This window comes from Silurus aristotelis (genome assembly GCF_946808225.1).
Source record: "Silurus aristotelis genome assembly, chromosome: 14".
Taxonomy (NCBI): Eukaryota; Metazoa; Chordata; class Actinopteri; order Siluriformes; family Siluridae; genus Silurus; species Silurus aristotelis.
In genome coordinates, this window is record NC_139587.1 from 24,295,537 (window position 1) to 24,312,150 (window position 16,614).

At 40.0% G+C, this 16,614-nt stretch overlaps 1 protein-coding gene across 1 annotated transcript in view; it reads left to right on the forward strand.

Moving 5' to 3' along the window:
- Positions 1 to 16,614, forward strand: part of shank2b (SH3 and multiple ankyrin repeat domains 2b) — a 181,533-nt gene that overhangs the window by 35,115 nt on the left and 129,804 nt on the right. The window contains exons 3-5 of the mRNA XM_083560941.1: positions 228 to 431; positions 4,387 to 4,458; positions 14,531 to 14,639. Of these exons, the coding sequence (XP_083417067.1) occupies positions 228 to 431; positions 4,387 to 4,458; positions 14,531 to 14,639 (385 nt within the window). The remainder of the gene's footprint in view (positions 1 to 227; positions 432 to 4,386; positions 4,459 to 14,530; positions 14,640 to 16,614) is intronic.

Here is a 16,614-nt window from a genome sequence, read left to right on the forward strand (position 1 = left end):
ACTCATGACTATCCCGTAATTTGCAATTAACTTAATTAATTAATTGACAGCACTTTTATATATATATAGTTGATAGCAGTGGTAAATACAGTCTGCCTAAAACGGTCTAAACTGCTACAGTAATATTGTCTGTATTTGTGTGATCTACACCCATATAAAAAAAAATCACCCTGCTCCATACACGATGGAATGCAACCTCTTGTGTGTTTTATTATCCTTTCTGGCAGAGGTCCATGAGGTTCAAGGCTGATTGTACAGTCTGGGCAGCCAAACAGCAGATCCTGTGCACACTAACGCAGAGTCTGCGAGATGTGTTGAACTACGGCCTCTTTCAGCCGGCTGTGGATGGGAAAGAAAGCACCTTCCTGGATGAGGAAAAGCTCATTCGAGATCACACCTTCCCTTCCAACAACGATGTGCCCACCCTCGAGGTATTTCTGCCTTCATTTCAGGGAATAAAAGGAAACATTTGAGACGAAGTTAGAAACGTAAGGTGATTGCACTAATAAAGCATTGCTTTTAGTTGTTATGGTTAAAGAGATGTTAGTTATTTGGTACAAATTGCATTAACAGGCCCTTTGTTAGAGATATTTGTTTTTTTCGAATATCTACTAGATAGTTACCTTTCGAATGTGTCCATATTTTCAGTTTAATCCCCAAATCATAACACATAACCCTTCCCCTGATACCACATACAGTATACAATCATGTGGTTTACACAGATTATGGTTTAGATAGTACAGATGTGAATATATTATATGTATATACATATACCTACATCTGTACTGTAACCTATAAACTGAACATTATATATATATATATATATATATATATATATATATATATATATATATATACAGTGAGGAAAATAAGTATTTGAACACCCTGCTATTTTGCAAGTTCTCCCACTTAGAAATCATGGAGGGGTCTGAAATTGTCATCGTAGGTGCATGTCCACTGTGAGAGACATAATCTAAAAATAAAAATCCAGAAATCACAATGTATGATTTATTAACTATTTATTTGTATGATACAACTGCAAATAAGTATTTGAACACCTGTTTATCAGCTAGAATTCTTACCCTCAAAGACCTGTTAGTCTGCCTTTAAAATGTCCACCTCCACTACATTTATTATCCAAAATTAGATGCACCTGTTTGAGGTCGTTCGCTGCATAAAGACACCTGTCCACCCCATACAATCAGTAAGAATCCAACTACTAACATGGCCAAGACCAAAGAGCTGTCCAAAAACACTAGAGACAAAATTGTACACTTCCACAAGGCTGGAAAGGGCTACGGGGAAATTGCCAAGCAGCTTGGTGAAAAAAGGTCCACTGTTGGAGCAATCATGGAAAATGGAAGAAGCTAAACATGACTGTCAATCTCTCTCGGACTGGGGCTCCATGCAAGATCTCACCTCGTGGGGTCTCAATGATCCTAAGGAAGGTGAGAAATCAGCCCAGAACTACACGGGAGGAGCTGGTCAATGACCTGAAAAGAGCTGGGACCACCGTTTCCAAGGTTACTGTTGGTAATACACTAAGACGTCATGGTTTGAAATCATGCATGGCACGGAAGGTTCCCCTGCTTAAACCAGCACATGTCCAGGCACATCTTAAGTTTGCCAATGACCATTTGGATGATCCAGAGAAGTCATGGGAGAAAGTCATGTGGTCAGATGAGACCAAAATAGAACTTTTGGGTCATAATTCCACTAAACGTGTTTGGAGGAAGAAGAATGATGAGTACCATCCCAAGAACACCATCCCTACTGTGAAGCATGGGGGTGGTAGCATCATGCTTTGGGGGTGTTTTTCTGCACATGGGACAGGGCGACTGCACTGTATTAAGGAGAGGATGACCGGGGCCATGTATTGCGAGATTTTGGGGAACAACCTCCTTCCCTTAGTTAGAGCATTGAAGATGGGTTGAGGCTGTGTCTTCCAACATGACAATGACCCGAAGCACACAGCCAGGATAACCAAGGAGTGGCTCTGTAAGAAGCATATCAAGGTTCTGGCATGGCCTAGCCAATCTCCAGACCTAAACCCTATAGAGAATCTTTGGAGGGAGCTCAAACTCCGTGTTTCTCAGCGACAGGTCAGAAACCTGACTGATCTAGAGAAGATCTGTGTGGAGGAGTGGGCCAAAATCCCTCCTGCAGTGTGTGCAAACCTGCTGAAAAACTACAGGAAACGTTTGACCTCTGTAATTGCAAACAAAGGCTACTGTACCAAATATTAACATTGACTTTCTCAGGTGTTCAAATACTTTTTTTGCAGCTGTATCATACAAATAAATAGCTAAAAAATCATACATTGTGATTTCTGGATTTTTTTTTTTAGATTATGTCTCTCACAGTGGACATGCACCTACGATGACAATTTCAGACCCCTCCATGATTTCTAAGTGGGAGAACTTGCAAAATAGCAGGGTGTTCAAATACTTATTTTCCTCACTGTATATATATATATACAGTACAGACCAAAAGTTTGGACACACCTTCTCATTCAAAGAGTTTTCTTTATTTTCATGACTATGAAAATTGTAGATTCACACTGAAGGCATCAAAACTATGAATTAACACATGTGGAATTATATATGGAATTATATACATAACAAAAAAGTGTGGAACAACTGAAAAATGTCATATTCTAGGTTCTTCAAAGTAGCCACCTTTTGCTTTGATTACTGCTTTGCACACTCTTGGCATTCTCTTGATGAGCTTCAAGAGGTAGTCACCTGAAATGGTCTTCCAACAGTCTTGAAGGAGCTCCCTGAGAGATGCTTGGCACTTGTTGGCCCTTTTGCCTTCACTCTGCGGTCCAGCTCACTCCTAAACCATCTCGATTGGGTTCAGGTCCGGTGACTGTGGAGGCCAGGTCATCTGGCGCAGCACCCCATCACTCTCCTTCTTGGTCAAATAGCCCTTGATGCCTTCAGTGTGACTCTCCAATTTTCATAGTCATGAAAATAAAGAAAACTCTTTGAATGAGAAGGTGTGTCCAAACTTTTGGTCTGTATTATATATATAGACTTAGACTGCTGCCCCCGCGACCCGAATTATGGATAAGCGGGAGAAGATGAAATGAAATGAAATAGATATATATAGATATATATGTATAGTTATATATGTATAGATAGATAGATAGATAGATAGATAGATAGATAGATAGATAGATAGATAGATAGATAGATAGATAGATAGATAGATAGTGTTGTTATGTGCATTACTATAGTGTAATTACAACTGATACTGAATAGATACGCTCAGATATTAAGATGCAATATAATCCAATTCCAAATTAATTGTAACATGTATATATATATATATATATATATATATATATATATAAGAGCATGTTACAATGAATTCACACATTAAGTCACACACTTTAATATTTCGTTAGACTGCCTTTAGTTTTAATTACGGCACGCATTCGCCATGGCATCGTTTCGATTAATTTCTTCAATGTCACAACATTTATACCGATTAAAATCTTGTATTGTTGATGAAAGTGTTGGGAGAAGTCTTCTGCAGCACATCACAAAGATTCTTAATGGCGTTAAGGTATGGACTCAATCCATGTGTGAAAATGATGTCTCATGCTTCCTAAACCACTCTTTCACAATTTAAGCCTGATGAATCCTGGTATTGTCATCTTGGAATATGTGCCAGCAGAGAAAAAAAAAAACATAAAAGGAATATCCCAGTCATTTAAATTTCAGGTAGTCAGCTGACCTCATTCTTTGGGCACATAACGCTGCTGAACCGAGACCTGACCAACTGCAGCAACCCCAGATCATAGCACTGCCCCCACAGGCTTGTACAGTAGGCACTAGGCATGATGGGTGCATCAGTTCATCCACCTCTCTCCTTACCCTGATACGCCCATCACTTTAAAACAGGGTCAATCTGGACTCATCAGACCACATGACCTTCTTCCAGAGTCCAATCTTTATGCTCACTAACAATTTGAAGCCTTTTTTTCAATTAGCCTAAGTGTTTTTTGGTTATTTTTTAAGTTTACACAGCTGTTAGGTTCCAATTTCTCCTTGAGGTTCCTTCACATTATGCATGTGGAAATGCTCTTACTTTCAATATTAAAAATAGCTTATATAAAAATAGTTCACTGTTGTTTTTTTAAAGATTTGATTCCACCAAACGTTTAAGTGATTGTATATATATATATATAGCAGTGATTTTAATTTTAAAGTGTACCACTTATATTGCATGAGCAGTTACAGTAACACAGCAGGATGTGTAATACTTTTTCGTCCAGTCTGTGGGAGTTTAATGCATTAATGGATCTTACTGTTTTTTTCTTACGGCTCATTCCATGTTTTTTTTTTTTCTTTTGTCCCCCCCACCCCCTCCCCCCAGTTTCGCTACAAGAGCCGAGTGTACCAGCATGCCAACATCAATGAAAAGCAGATTGAAAAGCTTCATACGCAGGTGAGACTGTGATATACACATCTCCGTTTCGTATCGTGTTTCGCTCTGAGGAAACTCCAAGATCTTCAGCTTTAACTTGTTTTTTTTCCTTTGAAACGGAAAGCTGACTCTACACGTTTACATGCAGCATACACGTCAGAGCTGTTCTGCAGAGATTAGATCACAGCCAATGCATCATATCTCATTGTCATATTATACAGAGTTGCCCGAAACGACATTATGGGTCGAGTTGTGCAATGTAGAGGTCAGTTAACGACATGGCTTTGACATAAATTTGTGCTATGATCAGCATTCATATGAATGTTGCATATTTAGACTTATGCAAATCACCTGAATTGCACGCAGAGTCGGATTGCAGGAATGGCATGCACTGAGAGGGAAAAAAAATGCATGTAGAATGGAATATGTAATTTGTGTTAGGACTCATAAATAATGCATCAAGCCCCTGTGCTGTATTTACATATTCTTAGATTTCAAGAAATGGTCATCGGTGCGAAACGTATTTTTTTCCCCAGTGAGTTGAAGTGATTGTTTATTTGTAAGAGTGTCCCTAATTGCAGCAGCATCGAGCTTTGTTTTCTCACAGTCATGCTTTAGTGCTTGGCCCGTCCATTCTCGCTCGGCCTCTGTCAGCACAAAGTGCTGCCCATAATAACATAGTGAACGCTGGCTTCGGGAAGACTCTAGCCTCTTTTTAAATCCCCACATTCAGTTTCTCAGTAATATCACATTGTTTCATATACAGGCTTTCAGAATTTGATGAATCCATCCATCCATCCATCCATCTATCCATTTTTCTATACTGCTCATCCTACACAGGGTTTGGGGGAGCCTGGAACCTTTCGAGAACTCTGTATGTATTGTGGCGCACACCCTGGGAGGACCTTAACGTATTACAGGATACAATTGCACAAACACACACACATTCACACAGTTCACATAATTTGGAAATGCCGATCACCCTACAAGGCATGTATTGATTTTTACTGGAGGAGAAAAGCAAAGTACCCTGAGGAAACCCCCAAAGCACAGGGACAATATGCAAACTTCATACACACACGGCAGATGCAGGATTTTAATCCGCAACCCCAGAAGCCCCTATGCATTCATTTTGGAAATTATTTATATGAAAAAATAAAAGGTTTAATTCTTAATACTACAAACTGGATTTCTCCCAATCCACACTCATTCTAATATTTCCTGGATTAACAATTATTATGAGCAACTTTCTTTCAACTTCTCCCAATAAGGGTCGCCACAGCGGATCCTCCGCATGTTTGATTTGGCACGTTTTTACGCTGGATGCCCTTCCTAACGCAACCCTCCCCATTTATCTGGGCTTGGGACCGGCACTGAAGGTGGCAGGGGATTGGTTCCCTGACCGGGGATCAAACCCGGGCCTCAGGGGTGAGAGCGCCGCATCCTAACCACTAGACCACTAGGGAACCCCCATTATGAGCAACAATTATTCGAAATTGAATTCAAAGTTAGTTGATATAAACAGCTATATTGGACAACTGAATTCAACAAGAACAACTTGGACAACATGCAGTTTGGTATCAAGTATTCCACTTAACCAATCAGGCATAACATTTTGACCGGTAAAGTAGATATAATTAATTATATCTCTTTATCATGGCACCTGTTTGTGTGTAGGATATACTAGGCAGCAAGTGAACATTTTGACATCAAAGTTGATGTGTTAAAAGCAGGAAAAATAGGCGAGCGTAAGGATTTGAGTGAGTTTGGAGCGGGCCAAATTGTGACGTCTAGACGACTGGGTCAGAGCATCTCCAAAACTGCAGCTCTTGTGGGATGTTCCTGGTCTGCAGTGGTCAGTATCGAGCAAAAGTGCTCCAAGGAAGGAACAGTGGTGAACCGGCGACAGGATCGTGGGCGGCCGAGACTTATTGATGCACGTGGGGAGCGAAGTCTGATCCGTGGGTCCGATCCAACAGACGAGCTCCTGTAGCTCAAACTGCTGAAAAAGTTAATGGTGTTAATGGTGCTCGATGGATCTGGACTGTTTTGGCAGCAAAAGGGGGACCAACACAATATAAGGCAGGAGGTCATAATTTATGCCTGATCAGTGTATACGGGGAAAACAGAGAATAGAAGGATTAATATGCATTACAAATCAGGTGAAAATGCACGAAATACAAAGTTTTTCATTACTGATCTGTAGAAAAAGTTGCCCGATGAAAAGCAAAATCTTCTTTTCACCTTTTCTCTTACATCATTTGATCTTTCAGATTTTTTTTAACCCGTCCATGCTGTGCTGTCCTATTCTATTGCTTGAGCTCTTCAGTGAAAAGCAATCAGTGAGATATTGCTTCTTTTAAAATTACCCGGTCACAAGGGAGCGTAATTTCCAGTTGCATCGCATATCACACTTATCAGTGCATTGCAGTAATGCCACACTGAAATGCAATCACTGTCCAATCGCAGGCGTACTCTGGAGTGTAGTCGTAATCAGCCAGGCGAGAAGGGGACGAAAGTATAATTTTCCAGGACATGCTATTAAAAAAAGGTCTCTTCATTCCTACTGCATTGATTGTTGAGCCTTCAAGCTTTTCTGAAATATTTGATAGAACATGATAAAATTGCAAATAACTTTTACACTGGGATTTTCTTTTGAGTTGATACTACACTTTACACACTGAACATTATTTACTATATTTGTAAGATTTTTTTTTGACCAGCTTTAATATTAATATTAAATATTATAATATAAAATTTCCTTCGAATTGAAAATGATGTTAACTATGAAAAAATAAATGAATTTTATGTACAGTACAGTACGTTTAGAAAGTATTTAGATCCCCTTTACTTTTTTCGGTTTTGTATTCTTGCCGCATAAAACTACAATCTTTCAAATTGATTTTTTTTGTTTATGAAAACAGAATTATAGAAATGTCTGGAATTTAAAAAAAACCTGTACATAAATATTCACACCCATTGCAACACCATGCGAAAATTTGCTTAAGTGCTTTCCATTTCCTTGATCGTTGCTGTTGGTCTTTCTGCGTTTGCCTGGATGTTGTCTGTTTGGTCTTTAGTTCTCCATCTTTTGATGTATTTAAACAAAAGTTTTGCTGATGTGATAAATAGAGTGGCTTCTTTTGTGCAAACGAATGATGCTAGAATTTTTTTCTTAATCAGTTTTATAATTACTTTTAACAAGATGGTCATTTATAGTGTATAAATCAGTTACCCTTACATGAAAAGAAGTCATCTTTGAAAGCTGGCAGCCTGACCATTTCTTACCTTCACCACCTTCTTCTATATGGATCACTGTTCTGTTCTGATCGCAAACGACTGACTAGGCAACAATCAGAGGCTGCATTTTTATGATGTCATCATGTAGACTTCTTTCAAAGTACTTTACAAAAATACAATTTTTTTCTTAATCAGTTTTATAATTACTTTTAACAAGATGGTCATTTATAGTGTATAAATCAGTTACCCTTACATGAAAAGAAGACATCTTTGAAAGCTGGCAGCCTGACCATTTCTTACCTTCACCACCTTCTTCTATATGGATCACTGTTCTGTTCTGATCGCAAACGACTGACTAGGCAACAATCAGAGGCTGCATTTTTATGATGTCATCATGTAGACTTCTTTCAAAGTACTTTACAAAAATACAAAACACTAAAGTATTTCGATACAAAATATGAAGCCATTTTTATCACCCCTCTCAAATACAAATGACAAAATCCTATTTTATATTTGAAATACATATTTGTGTACTGTATCACAAATACTGACCATCCCTTGAATTAACTAACAATCAGAATAATCTGAACTGTCCAAATAAATTTTTTTTTTCATGGCTTGTTTGGAAAAGTGGCCTTTTGGTGCCTCGGTGAAATAAATGGCATTTGCTTTGAAATTTTTTTTTTTAATTTGATGAGTTGTTTTCCTATGCAGTAGAATTTATACAATTGTGGCTTCTGTGTCCAATTACTTTTTTTGGAGACTCTGTAAGATTATCATATTTTGAATATACAATGCTTTTTCAGCGCTTGCATGCAGTTACAGTCTGAAAAAATAGCCGGGAAGAGTGTTCCAAATGAATCCACACTTAAATAGACAGGTTCAGTGCATCGGGTACATGGTGAATGTGGTGTAGTTCGACACTGCTCTGGGTATTTTGGCTTAGTTAAAGCTTGATCTTTGGGGTGTGTGTGTGTGTGTGAGTGTGTGTGTGTGTGTGTTTGTGCTGTTTTTAGTTTCTATCGACGTGGTTAAGAGGTGAATTTGTTGCTCTCGTCTACAGTCATGGAATCTAAGCTACAATCCAGAGAATGAATTATTGAAAAAAAAAAAATTTTCTCCTCGTTTTGTGAAATGGCTGTTTTGTGCGATCTCTACAGTATGTACCGGTGTGCATTCAGTTGTTATTGACAGAGTGAACATGTTGATCTTGCCTAGTTAAATTCAGCTCCGAGTGTAAATTATTGAGCGGAAGAGTTTAGAAAGACTGCATGGACCAAAATGCATACAAAACGCTATATAAAGTGGTCAAAGTATCGCAATAAGCGTCATTGAAATGATTGAATTTTTTTTCACCCTATCACGTTAGTGATAACAGGTTCCTCTTCAGGAACTTGAGCTGCACCAACAACACTTTGGAAAGCCTCTGCGTGACCACGCTCTGAACCACGTGTGTAATTTGACCAATGGAAGGGCCGGCTGGGTGACATTATGACCAGGAAGCTATAAAGTTTATGCATGGAGATAGAGCTAGCTTCTATTGTTCAGGAAGCACTTTGTGTGCGTCTGTGTTTTCCTTTGGACAGGTAAGTGCTGTTAACAAGAAAAGTGTGCTTTCTCCAGTGCAGAGGTCCAACTATTAAATTAAATTAATTTTTATTTGTATAGCACTTTCAACAATTTACATTGTCTTAAAGCAGCTTTACACAGATAATGTGGTGAAAAAAATAAATAAGATGTTTTTTAAAAGTATAAGTTTGTCCTTGCTCATCAAGGACAAACTTATACTTTTAAAGAACATCTTATTTATTTTCCTCATCTGAATTGCACCGAATGTCTATTTATTACAAATAAACGATGTTACGGAGTACAGTAATGGTGATCAGAGCAAACTGTAGTCCTGAGTCAATGAAGCAGACTGTTAACATTAACTACAGTCCAAATCCATCCTCAAAGCTCGTGTTCTTACTCCGGAATTTCATGGAACCGCCCAAGGCATTGATGAGAAACCGTCCCCAGCTGCACAGAGTGGCCTTTAATCGAAGAGAACACTATCCAGAGACAGGCCTGGACGAGGTGGGAAGATCCAAGGAGGGAAGAGGGGCAGGAACAGTGGTCACTGGAACCTCAGGAGCATGTTTTACTTGACCGAGAGAGAGAGAGAGAGAGAGAGAGAGAGAGAGAGAGAGAGAGAGAGAGAGAAAGAGAGAGAAAGAGAAGAGGGGTGACAGGAAGAGAAGGATATTGATTATTATGTGTCCTTATTGTTGTATTAAGTTGAGGACACTGTGCAGTTGAGGACTCCAGCAAGACTCGCTATAGCAGCATAACTAAAAGGGAGAACCAGAAGGTAACACAGACATTAATGATCTCTGGGATAAGAGACGACCCACCACACCACCATCAACAAACCTGAATGAGTGTGAGTGTGAGGGGACAACAGCATACAAATATCCCAGTTCACCTAACACTCTATATCCATGATCCCACCAGATCTGCTCCTTTACTTTAGAAAAATCTACTGATAAAAGACCAAATAAATATGTTTTCAGCCTTGACTTGAACACTAAGATTGTGTCACGAACACTAATTGAAAGGCTGTTCCATAACTGTGGGGCGCTATAAGAGAAAGATTTGCCCCCTGCTGTAGTCTTCAGTATTTGAGTAACCAACAAATAGCCTGCACCTTTTGATGTAAGTAGGCGTGGAGGATCATATTGGTACAGAAGTTCATCTAGGTGTAGTGTGGGATTCGACCACAATGCGGGCACATTTGTCTCCTGCTCAGATTGAGTCGATCCTCATGGTCATCAAGAGAGTGAGAGAGGGCCAGTCACTCACTGTAAAGTGGTTTCAAGGACTGCTGGGTCTGATAGCAGCTGTGTCCAATGTGGTGCCGGGTGGCCTTCTGCACATGAGACCCCTGCAGTGGTGGCTCAGAAGCAGAGGGTTTTCCTGGAGGGGCAACACACTCTGCATGGTCAAGGTCACGTATCCAGTCTTACGGGCCTTGGCCATGTGGAAGAAACCTGGGTTCCTGTCACAGGTCCCCGTGTTGGGAGCTTCTTGACATTGTGTAACGTTAAGGATGGATGCCACCCTCATATGCTGGGGCGGTCATGAGTGGCCACTCTGCCCTAGGTCTCTGAAAAGGGCCCCATCTTTGTGGCACATCAACTGTCTGGAGATGCTGGCCGTGCTTCTAGCATTGAAGCATTTCCTCCCAGACCTGAGGGGCCATCATGTTTTGGTCCATATGAACAACACATCTGTGGTCTCTTAAATTAACCACCAGGGAGGTTTGCACTCTTGCCTCCTTTACAAGCTGGCACGACAGATCCTCCTGTGGGCCCAGGGGAAACTGCTCTGAGGGGGCACAGCTTTTAGCATCTGGTTTGTCAGCCGAGGTTGTAGAGACCATTCTCCAGTCCAGAGCTCTCTCCACAAGGAGCTTGTATACCACAAAATGGCCTCTGTTTTCTATGTGGTGTATCTGTTAGATCCAATTAACTGCCCGGTTGGCCCAGTGCTGGAATATCTATAGGAACAGTTCGTCAAAGGGTTGTCTTCTTCCACCCTACAAATTTGCGTGTCTGCTATTGTGGCATATCATGCTCCGGTTGCTGAGCAGTGACTGTGAAAAAACCTACTGGCCATCTCTAAATAGAGTAGGGAACCTTCAGGTTCTTTTCCTGTCCCCTCTTGTCTAGAGTTTAACCCTTGCATGGCTAGTGCCTTTCTCTACCCCAGGCCAGGGTATGTTTTCAAGGTGCTCTCTGTTGCCCCACGACCAGTCATGCTCCAGGCATTTTATCCTCCTCCCTTTTTGTTTGTACAGTGCTCTGGTCTCCCCGCTCCTTAAGGGCCCTGCACAAGGGCCTAGCTGTGGCAGCTTGGGGTTGCTGAAGCTTAAACTTATGTCCTCCTGATCAGAATCCAGCGCTCAATCATGGAGCTAAAACTGGCATGCATTTTAAGGAAGTGGTAGCTCAGTGGTTTAGACTTTAGATTGGAAGGTCAGTTCAAATGAGTTCAAATCCATCATCACCAAAGTGCCACTGCTGGGCCCTGGAGTAAGGCCCTTAACCCCACCTGCTTAGTTAAAGTTGCTCTGGATAAGGGCATCTGCCAAATGCCATACATATAAATGAATTTTATAAGCATATGAAATGCTTTTAATTGTGAAGTTTGTCTTTAAATACCAGCCATCCCTGTTCACAGGTGTGTGTTCATCTAACTATGTTGATTTCTTACTTCTTACTTCTTTTTCTTCTTTCGGCTTCTCCCATTAGGGGTCACCACATCTGCCTCTGTCACACCAACTACCTGCATGTCTTCCTTCACCACATCCATAAACCTCCTCCTTGGTCTTCCTCTTTTCCTCCTTCCATCCTCAGCATTCTCCTACCAATATACCCCATGTCCCTTCTCTGCACTTGTCCAAACCATCCCAATCTTGCCTCCCTCACCTTGTCTCCAAAACGTCCAACATGCGCTGTCTCTCTAATAAACTCATTTCTAATCCTGTCCATCCTCATCACTCCCAATGAAAACCTTAACAGCTTCAACTCTGCTACCTCCAGCTCCACCTCCTGTCTTTTACTCAACACCACTGATTTCACAAATCTGATTTCTTACTTCTTACTGATTGGATTATAAGAGCATATTTATTGATCTTGTCTCGCTGCTGTAGTGTAAAATTTGTAAAAGTGTAAAAGATTTCAGGTATATCTGTATTGTATACATATTATATACAGTCTGTACAGGATATTGGGGATTTGTCTTTTTTGGCAAATTGTTAAAACCATCATTCATATGTGTGTGTGTGTGTGTGTGTGTGTGTGTGTGTGTGTGTGTGTGTGTGTGTGTGTGTGTGTGTGTGTGTGTGTGTGTTCGTGTGTGTGTGTGTGTGTGTGTGTTCGTGTGTTCGTGTGTGTGTGTTTTTGTGTGAGTGCCAGTAAAGTGGTAAAGCGGTACATTCTCCAGTGGCCTCTGTCCATCTCATTTTTTCCATATTCTCAGCTGTGTACTCTTATTTTTTTTCTCTCTCTCTCTCTCTCTCTCTCTCTCTCTCTCTCTCTCTCTCTCTCTCTCTCTCTCTCTCTCTCTCTCTCTCTCTCTCTCTCTCTCTCCCCATCTCTCTTTTCTACTCATCCCCCATTCTATATTGGGAGCTGTCTCCTGCTACCTATTCTTAACTGGGCATAGTAAAATAGCATATGTGTCCCCAGGATCTCATGGTGATAGATGCAGAGGGTAGAAAGAGTCCTTGTTTAACATTCACCCTGACTCCATCACACAGCCGCTTAGCAATAAATGTTGTTTGCCACAGGTGGGATGTAATAAAGTGCAAATATTTTGTAAATGTATTTAAGTTGATTTCCACAATTAAATTTTTTGGACAACTTTTTACTTTCACTCATTAAATTTTTGAAACATATATCTGTACTTTCTACTTCTTACATTTTAAAAACCAGACTCATTACTTTAATTAGTTTTAATATATTCTGTGACATGATTAATATTTTTCTTCTCATTGTGCTCCGTTTTTAACCCATTAACCTGTTTCTTGTTATTGCCTGGCTTTTTCTATCTACCACTGGTGTATAATTTCCTGGCTCTCACATACCACAGATGTAGGCAAGTTTACGAAGCTAACAATGAGCATGGCAAAAGGTAACAAGAAGTCTGGGGTTAACGTGGATGAGACGGAGATGCAAGCATGACTGAGAACAGAGACATTCCTGATCATCATTTCTTCTTTGCCTGTGTTCTATATGGCGGTTGTTCAGCATGGATACGTTCATAAGATAACAAAAATGGAATTATTTGTATTAATATATTAATATGATGTGAGGTCCAGTTACCAGCATGACACTAAAACAGGTAGTATTAATGGCTACTTTTTGCTTAAAAACATGTCAGAGCCCAAAGTCAGTACTTCACTTTTACCAGAATCTTTTAAAACAAGAGTATCTGTACTTTTATTCAGTTAAGGATGTGTGCTTAATTTTTTGTTCATTCATGTAATTTTGTGTTGTACATTCACTCAGGCAGTGCCTTGTTTTTTCATTCAGCCATTCAGGCAGTCCTTCACTCTATCATTTTCACACTCAGTCTCTCAGCCTCACATTCACTCACTCACACACTCACTAACTCACCTACTCACTGAATATATTACTCACACACTTGCTCACTCTCTCTTGCACTCACTCACCAAATGATTTTCTTATTCACTCAATCATTCATACACAATCTCACTTATTCACTTACAAACAATCTCACTCACTGCCTTATTCACTCACTCACTCACTCACTGCCTTATTCACTCACTCACTCACTGCCTTATTCACTCACTCACTCACTCACTGCCTTATTCACTCACTAACAATCTTACTCACTGCTTTATTTACTCACCCACTCACTCACTCACTCACTCACTCACTCACTCACTCACTCACCCACTCACTCACTCACTAACTCACCCACTCACTCACCCACTCACTCACTCACTCACACATTCACTCACTCACTCACCCACCCACTCACTCACTCACTCTCTCACTCACTCACTCACCAACTCACTCACTCACCCACTCACCCACCCACTCACTCACTCACTTTCTCACCCACTCACTCACTCACTCACTCACTCACTCACTCACTTACTCACTCACTTACTCACTCACTCTCAATAATTCTGACTCTTTAAGTACTTTTTAAGTAATTATCACATATCTTTATACCCCCCCCCCCCTCTCTCTCTCTCTCTCTCTCTCTCTCTCTCTCTCTCTCTCTCTCTCTCTCTCTCTCTCTCTCTCTCTCTCTCTCTCTCTTTCTCTCTCTCTCTCAGGCCAACCTGAAGAAGTTTCTAGAATTCGTTCAGCATCATCAGGTGGATAAAGTGACCAAGCTGCTTGAACGAGGTCTCGACCCCAATTACCATGACTCAGACACCGGAGGTACATCATTCATCTGTGAGAAAATCCTGCTTGTGGGTTTTACATTAGTTTTGAGATCTTGGGCTATTTTCAATGGTTGTAGAATATCTACATATCTAATAACCAGCACCTTGCACATACTGATCTAGTGTTAAAAAGATTGGTAACTCACACGAAAACACACACGAACACAGAACACACACACACACACACACACACACACACACACACACACACACACACACACACACACACACACATATCTATGGGCTCTTAATTTATGTAACTTGGCAAGAACCGGTCACTGGACTTGAGATTGGCATAAGGTGCTTTGATCCTTGTCGATTTCTGGTCAGGGCGATATTTCATATTTCTAATTTGGTACCTAATTTGGAACATGTATCAGTTTTACTGCAGTTACTGAATATATGCTTTAAGTATCCAATAATAATAATAATAATAATTGCGGATGATGGACTGATTTTTCTGTACACCTTTCCACGTGTTTCTCTTTCGTGCAATTTGGCAGATGCCCTTATCCAGATACATTTTATTTCATTAAGACAATTGGGCAGATATGTGTTCTTGCTCAAAGGCCCAGGAGTAGCAGCCAGGATTTGATATCATGACCTTCGGATCCGAATTCTAATGCTTTAACTACTAAGCCACCACCTGGCATTGTAAGAAAGCACAGGGATTTTTTTAAATATTAAAACATACACATCTGTTTACTGTTCATATAAATTTGTGCACCACACAAACACACAGATACACACACCAGTAACGAAACAGCCAGAAAAACTATGAACGATGCAACCTTAAAATCAGACATGGCTATCTTAAAAATCCATGACAAATGAAACCAGCCTGTGATTATTCCAGTGTTTGTGTTCACACACTGAAATCTTGCATAAAATCCAATATAAAATCATTTCCAATTTAATATTTTAAAAGAAGCTTTAAACACACCTTTCTTTGGCTGTTCTGTAAAAAAATGTTCAAATTCTCAGGCTCTTCTCCTCTAAACTCTAATCAATCTGTCCCTGACTGATTGCAGTTCATGTCCTCGTCACCAATCTCAGGTGGGATTACGATGGCTTCATTTAATGCTCCATTAGAAGTGTCACCATCCTCTCAAAACAACGAGCTTTTCATAGTAGCGCCGTTATATAACCTTAGAGCGGGTTATTCTTCTGTTCTTTATGGGGTCAAGAACTATTATGCATGCTCATTAACAACTGACTCAGGAACATAAAGCTTTCAGGCAGGACTTTCAGTTTTAATCAGTACAATATACAGTACCTGAAATACTATATTGTTAATTACTCTTGGATATATTATTGAGGTTTGACCCTTATTCTAAATGACGGCAATCAGCTAAGCTACTGTAAGTATGGTATGTGCTTTTTGGGCATCGCATTACACATTTAGTTCCCAATTCCCTCTTATAATTCCTTCCACTCTTCTAGGAAGTTTATCCTCTATATTTTGAAGTGTGTTTGTGGAGATTTGTGGTCATTTAACCACAAGAGTGTTAGTAAAGTCAGGTACTGATGTAAGTGAGATGAGAATACGAAAATACGAGATCATTTTGAGACTGAAAATGGTGTTGATGACGTTATTAAAAAATCCCCATGTCCTGCTACAATAACTTCTTCTGGAAAGATGTTCCACCGGATTTTAAAGTTTGCTTGTGGAGATTTGGGCTCATTCAACTACTAGAGTGTTGAGAGGTGAGGTGAGAAGGCCTGGGGTGCTGGTTAGTGTTCCAATTCATCCCAAAGGTGTTTTATAGAGCTCTATAGCGGGCCACATAAGATCTTCCACTCCAACCCATGTAATGCATATCTTCATGGAGCTGGTTTTGTGCACAAGTAATAGATAATCTATTTTCTCTATATCCTCATCATAACCAAAAGCAACATTGAAAAAAGAAATTCACAAATTGCAATATTTTTTCCTTTAATTCAAAAAAGTTTTGTGATTTTTTTTTATT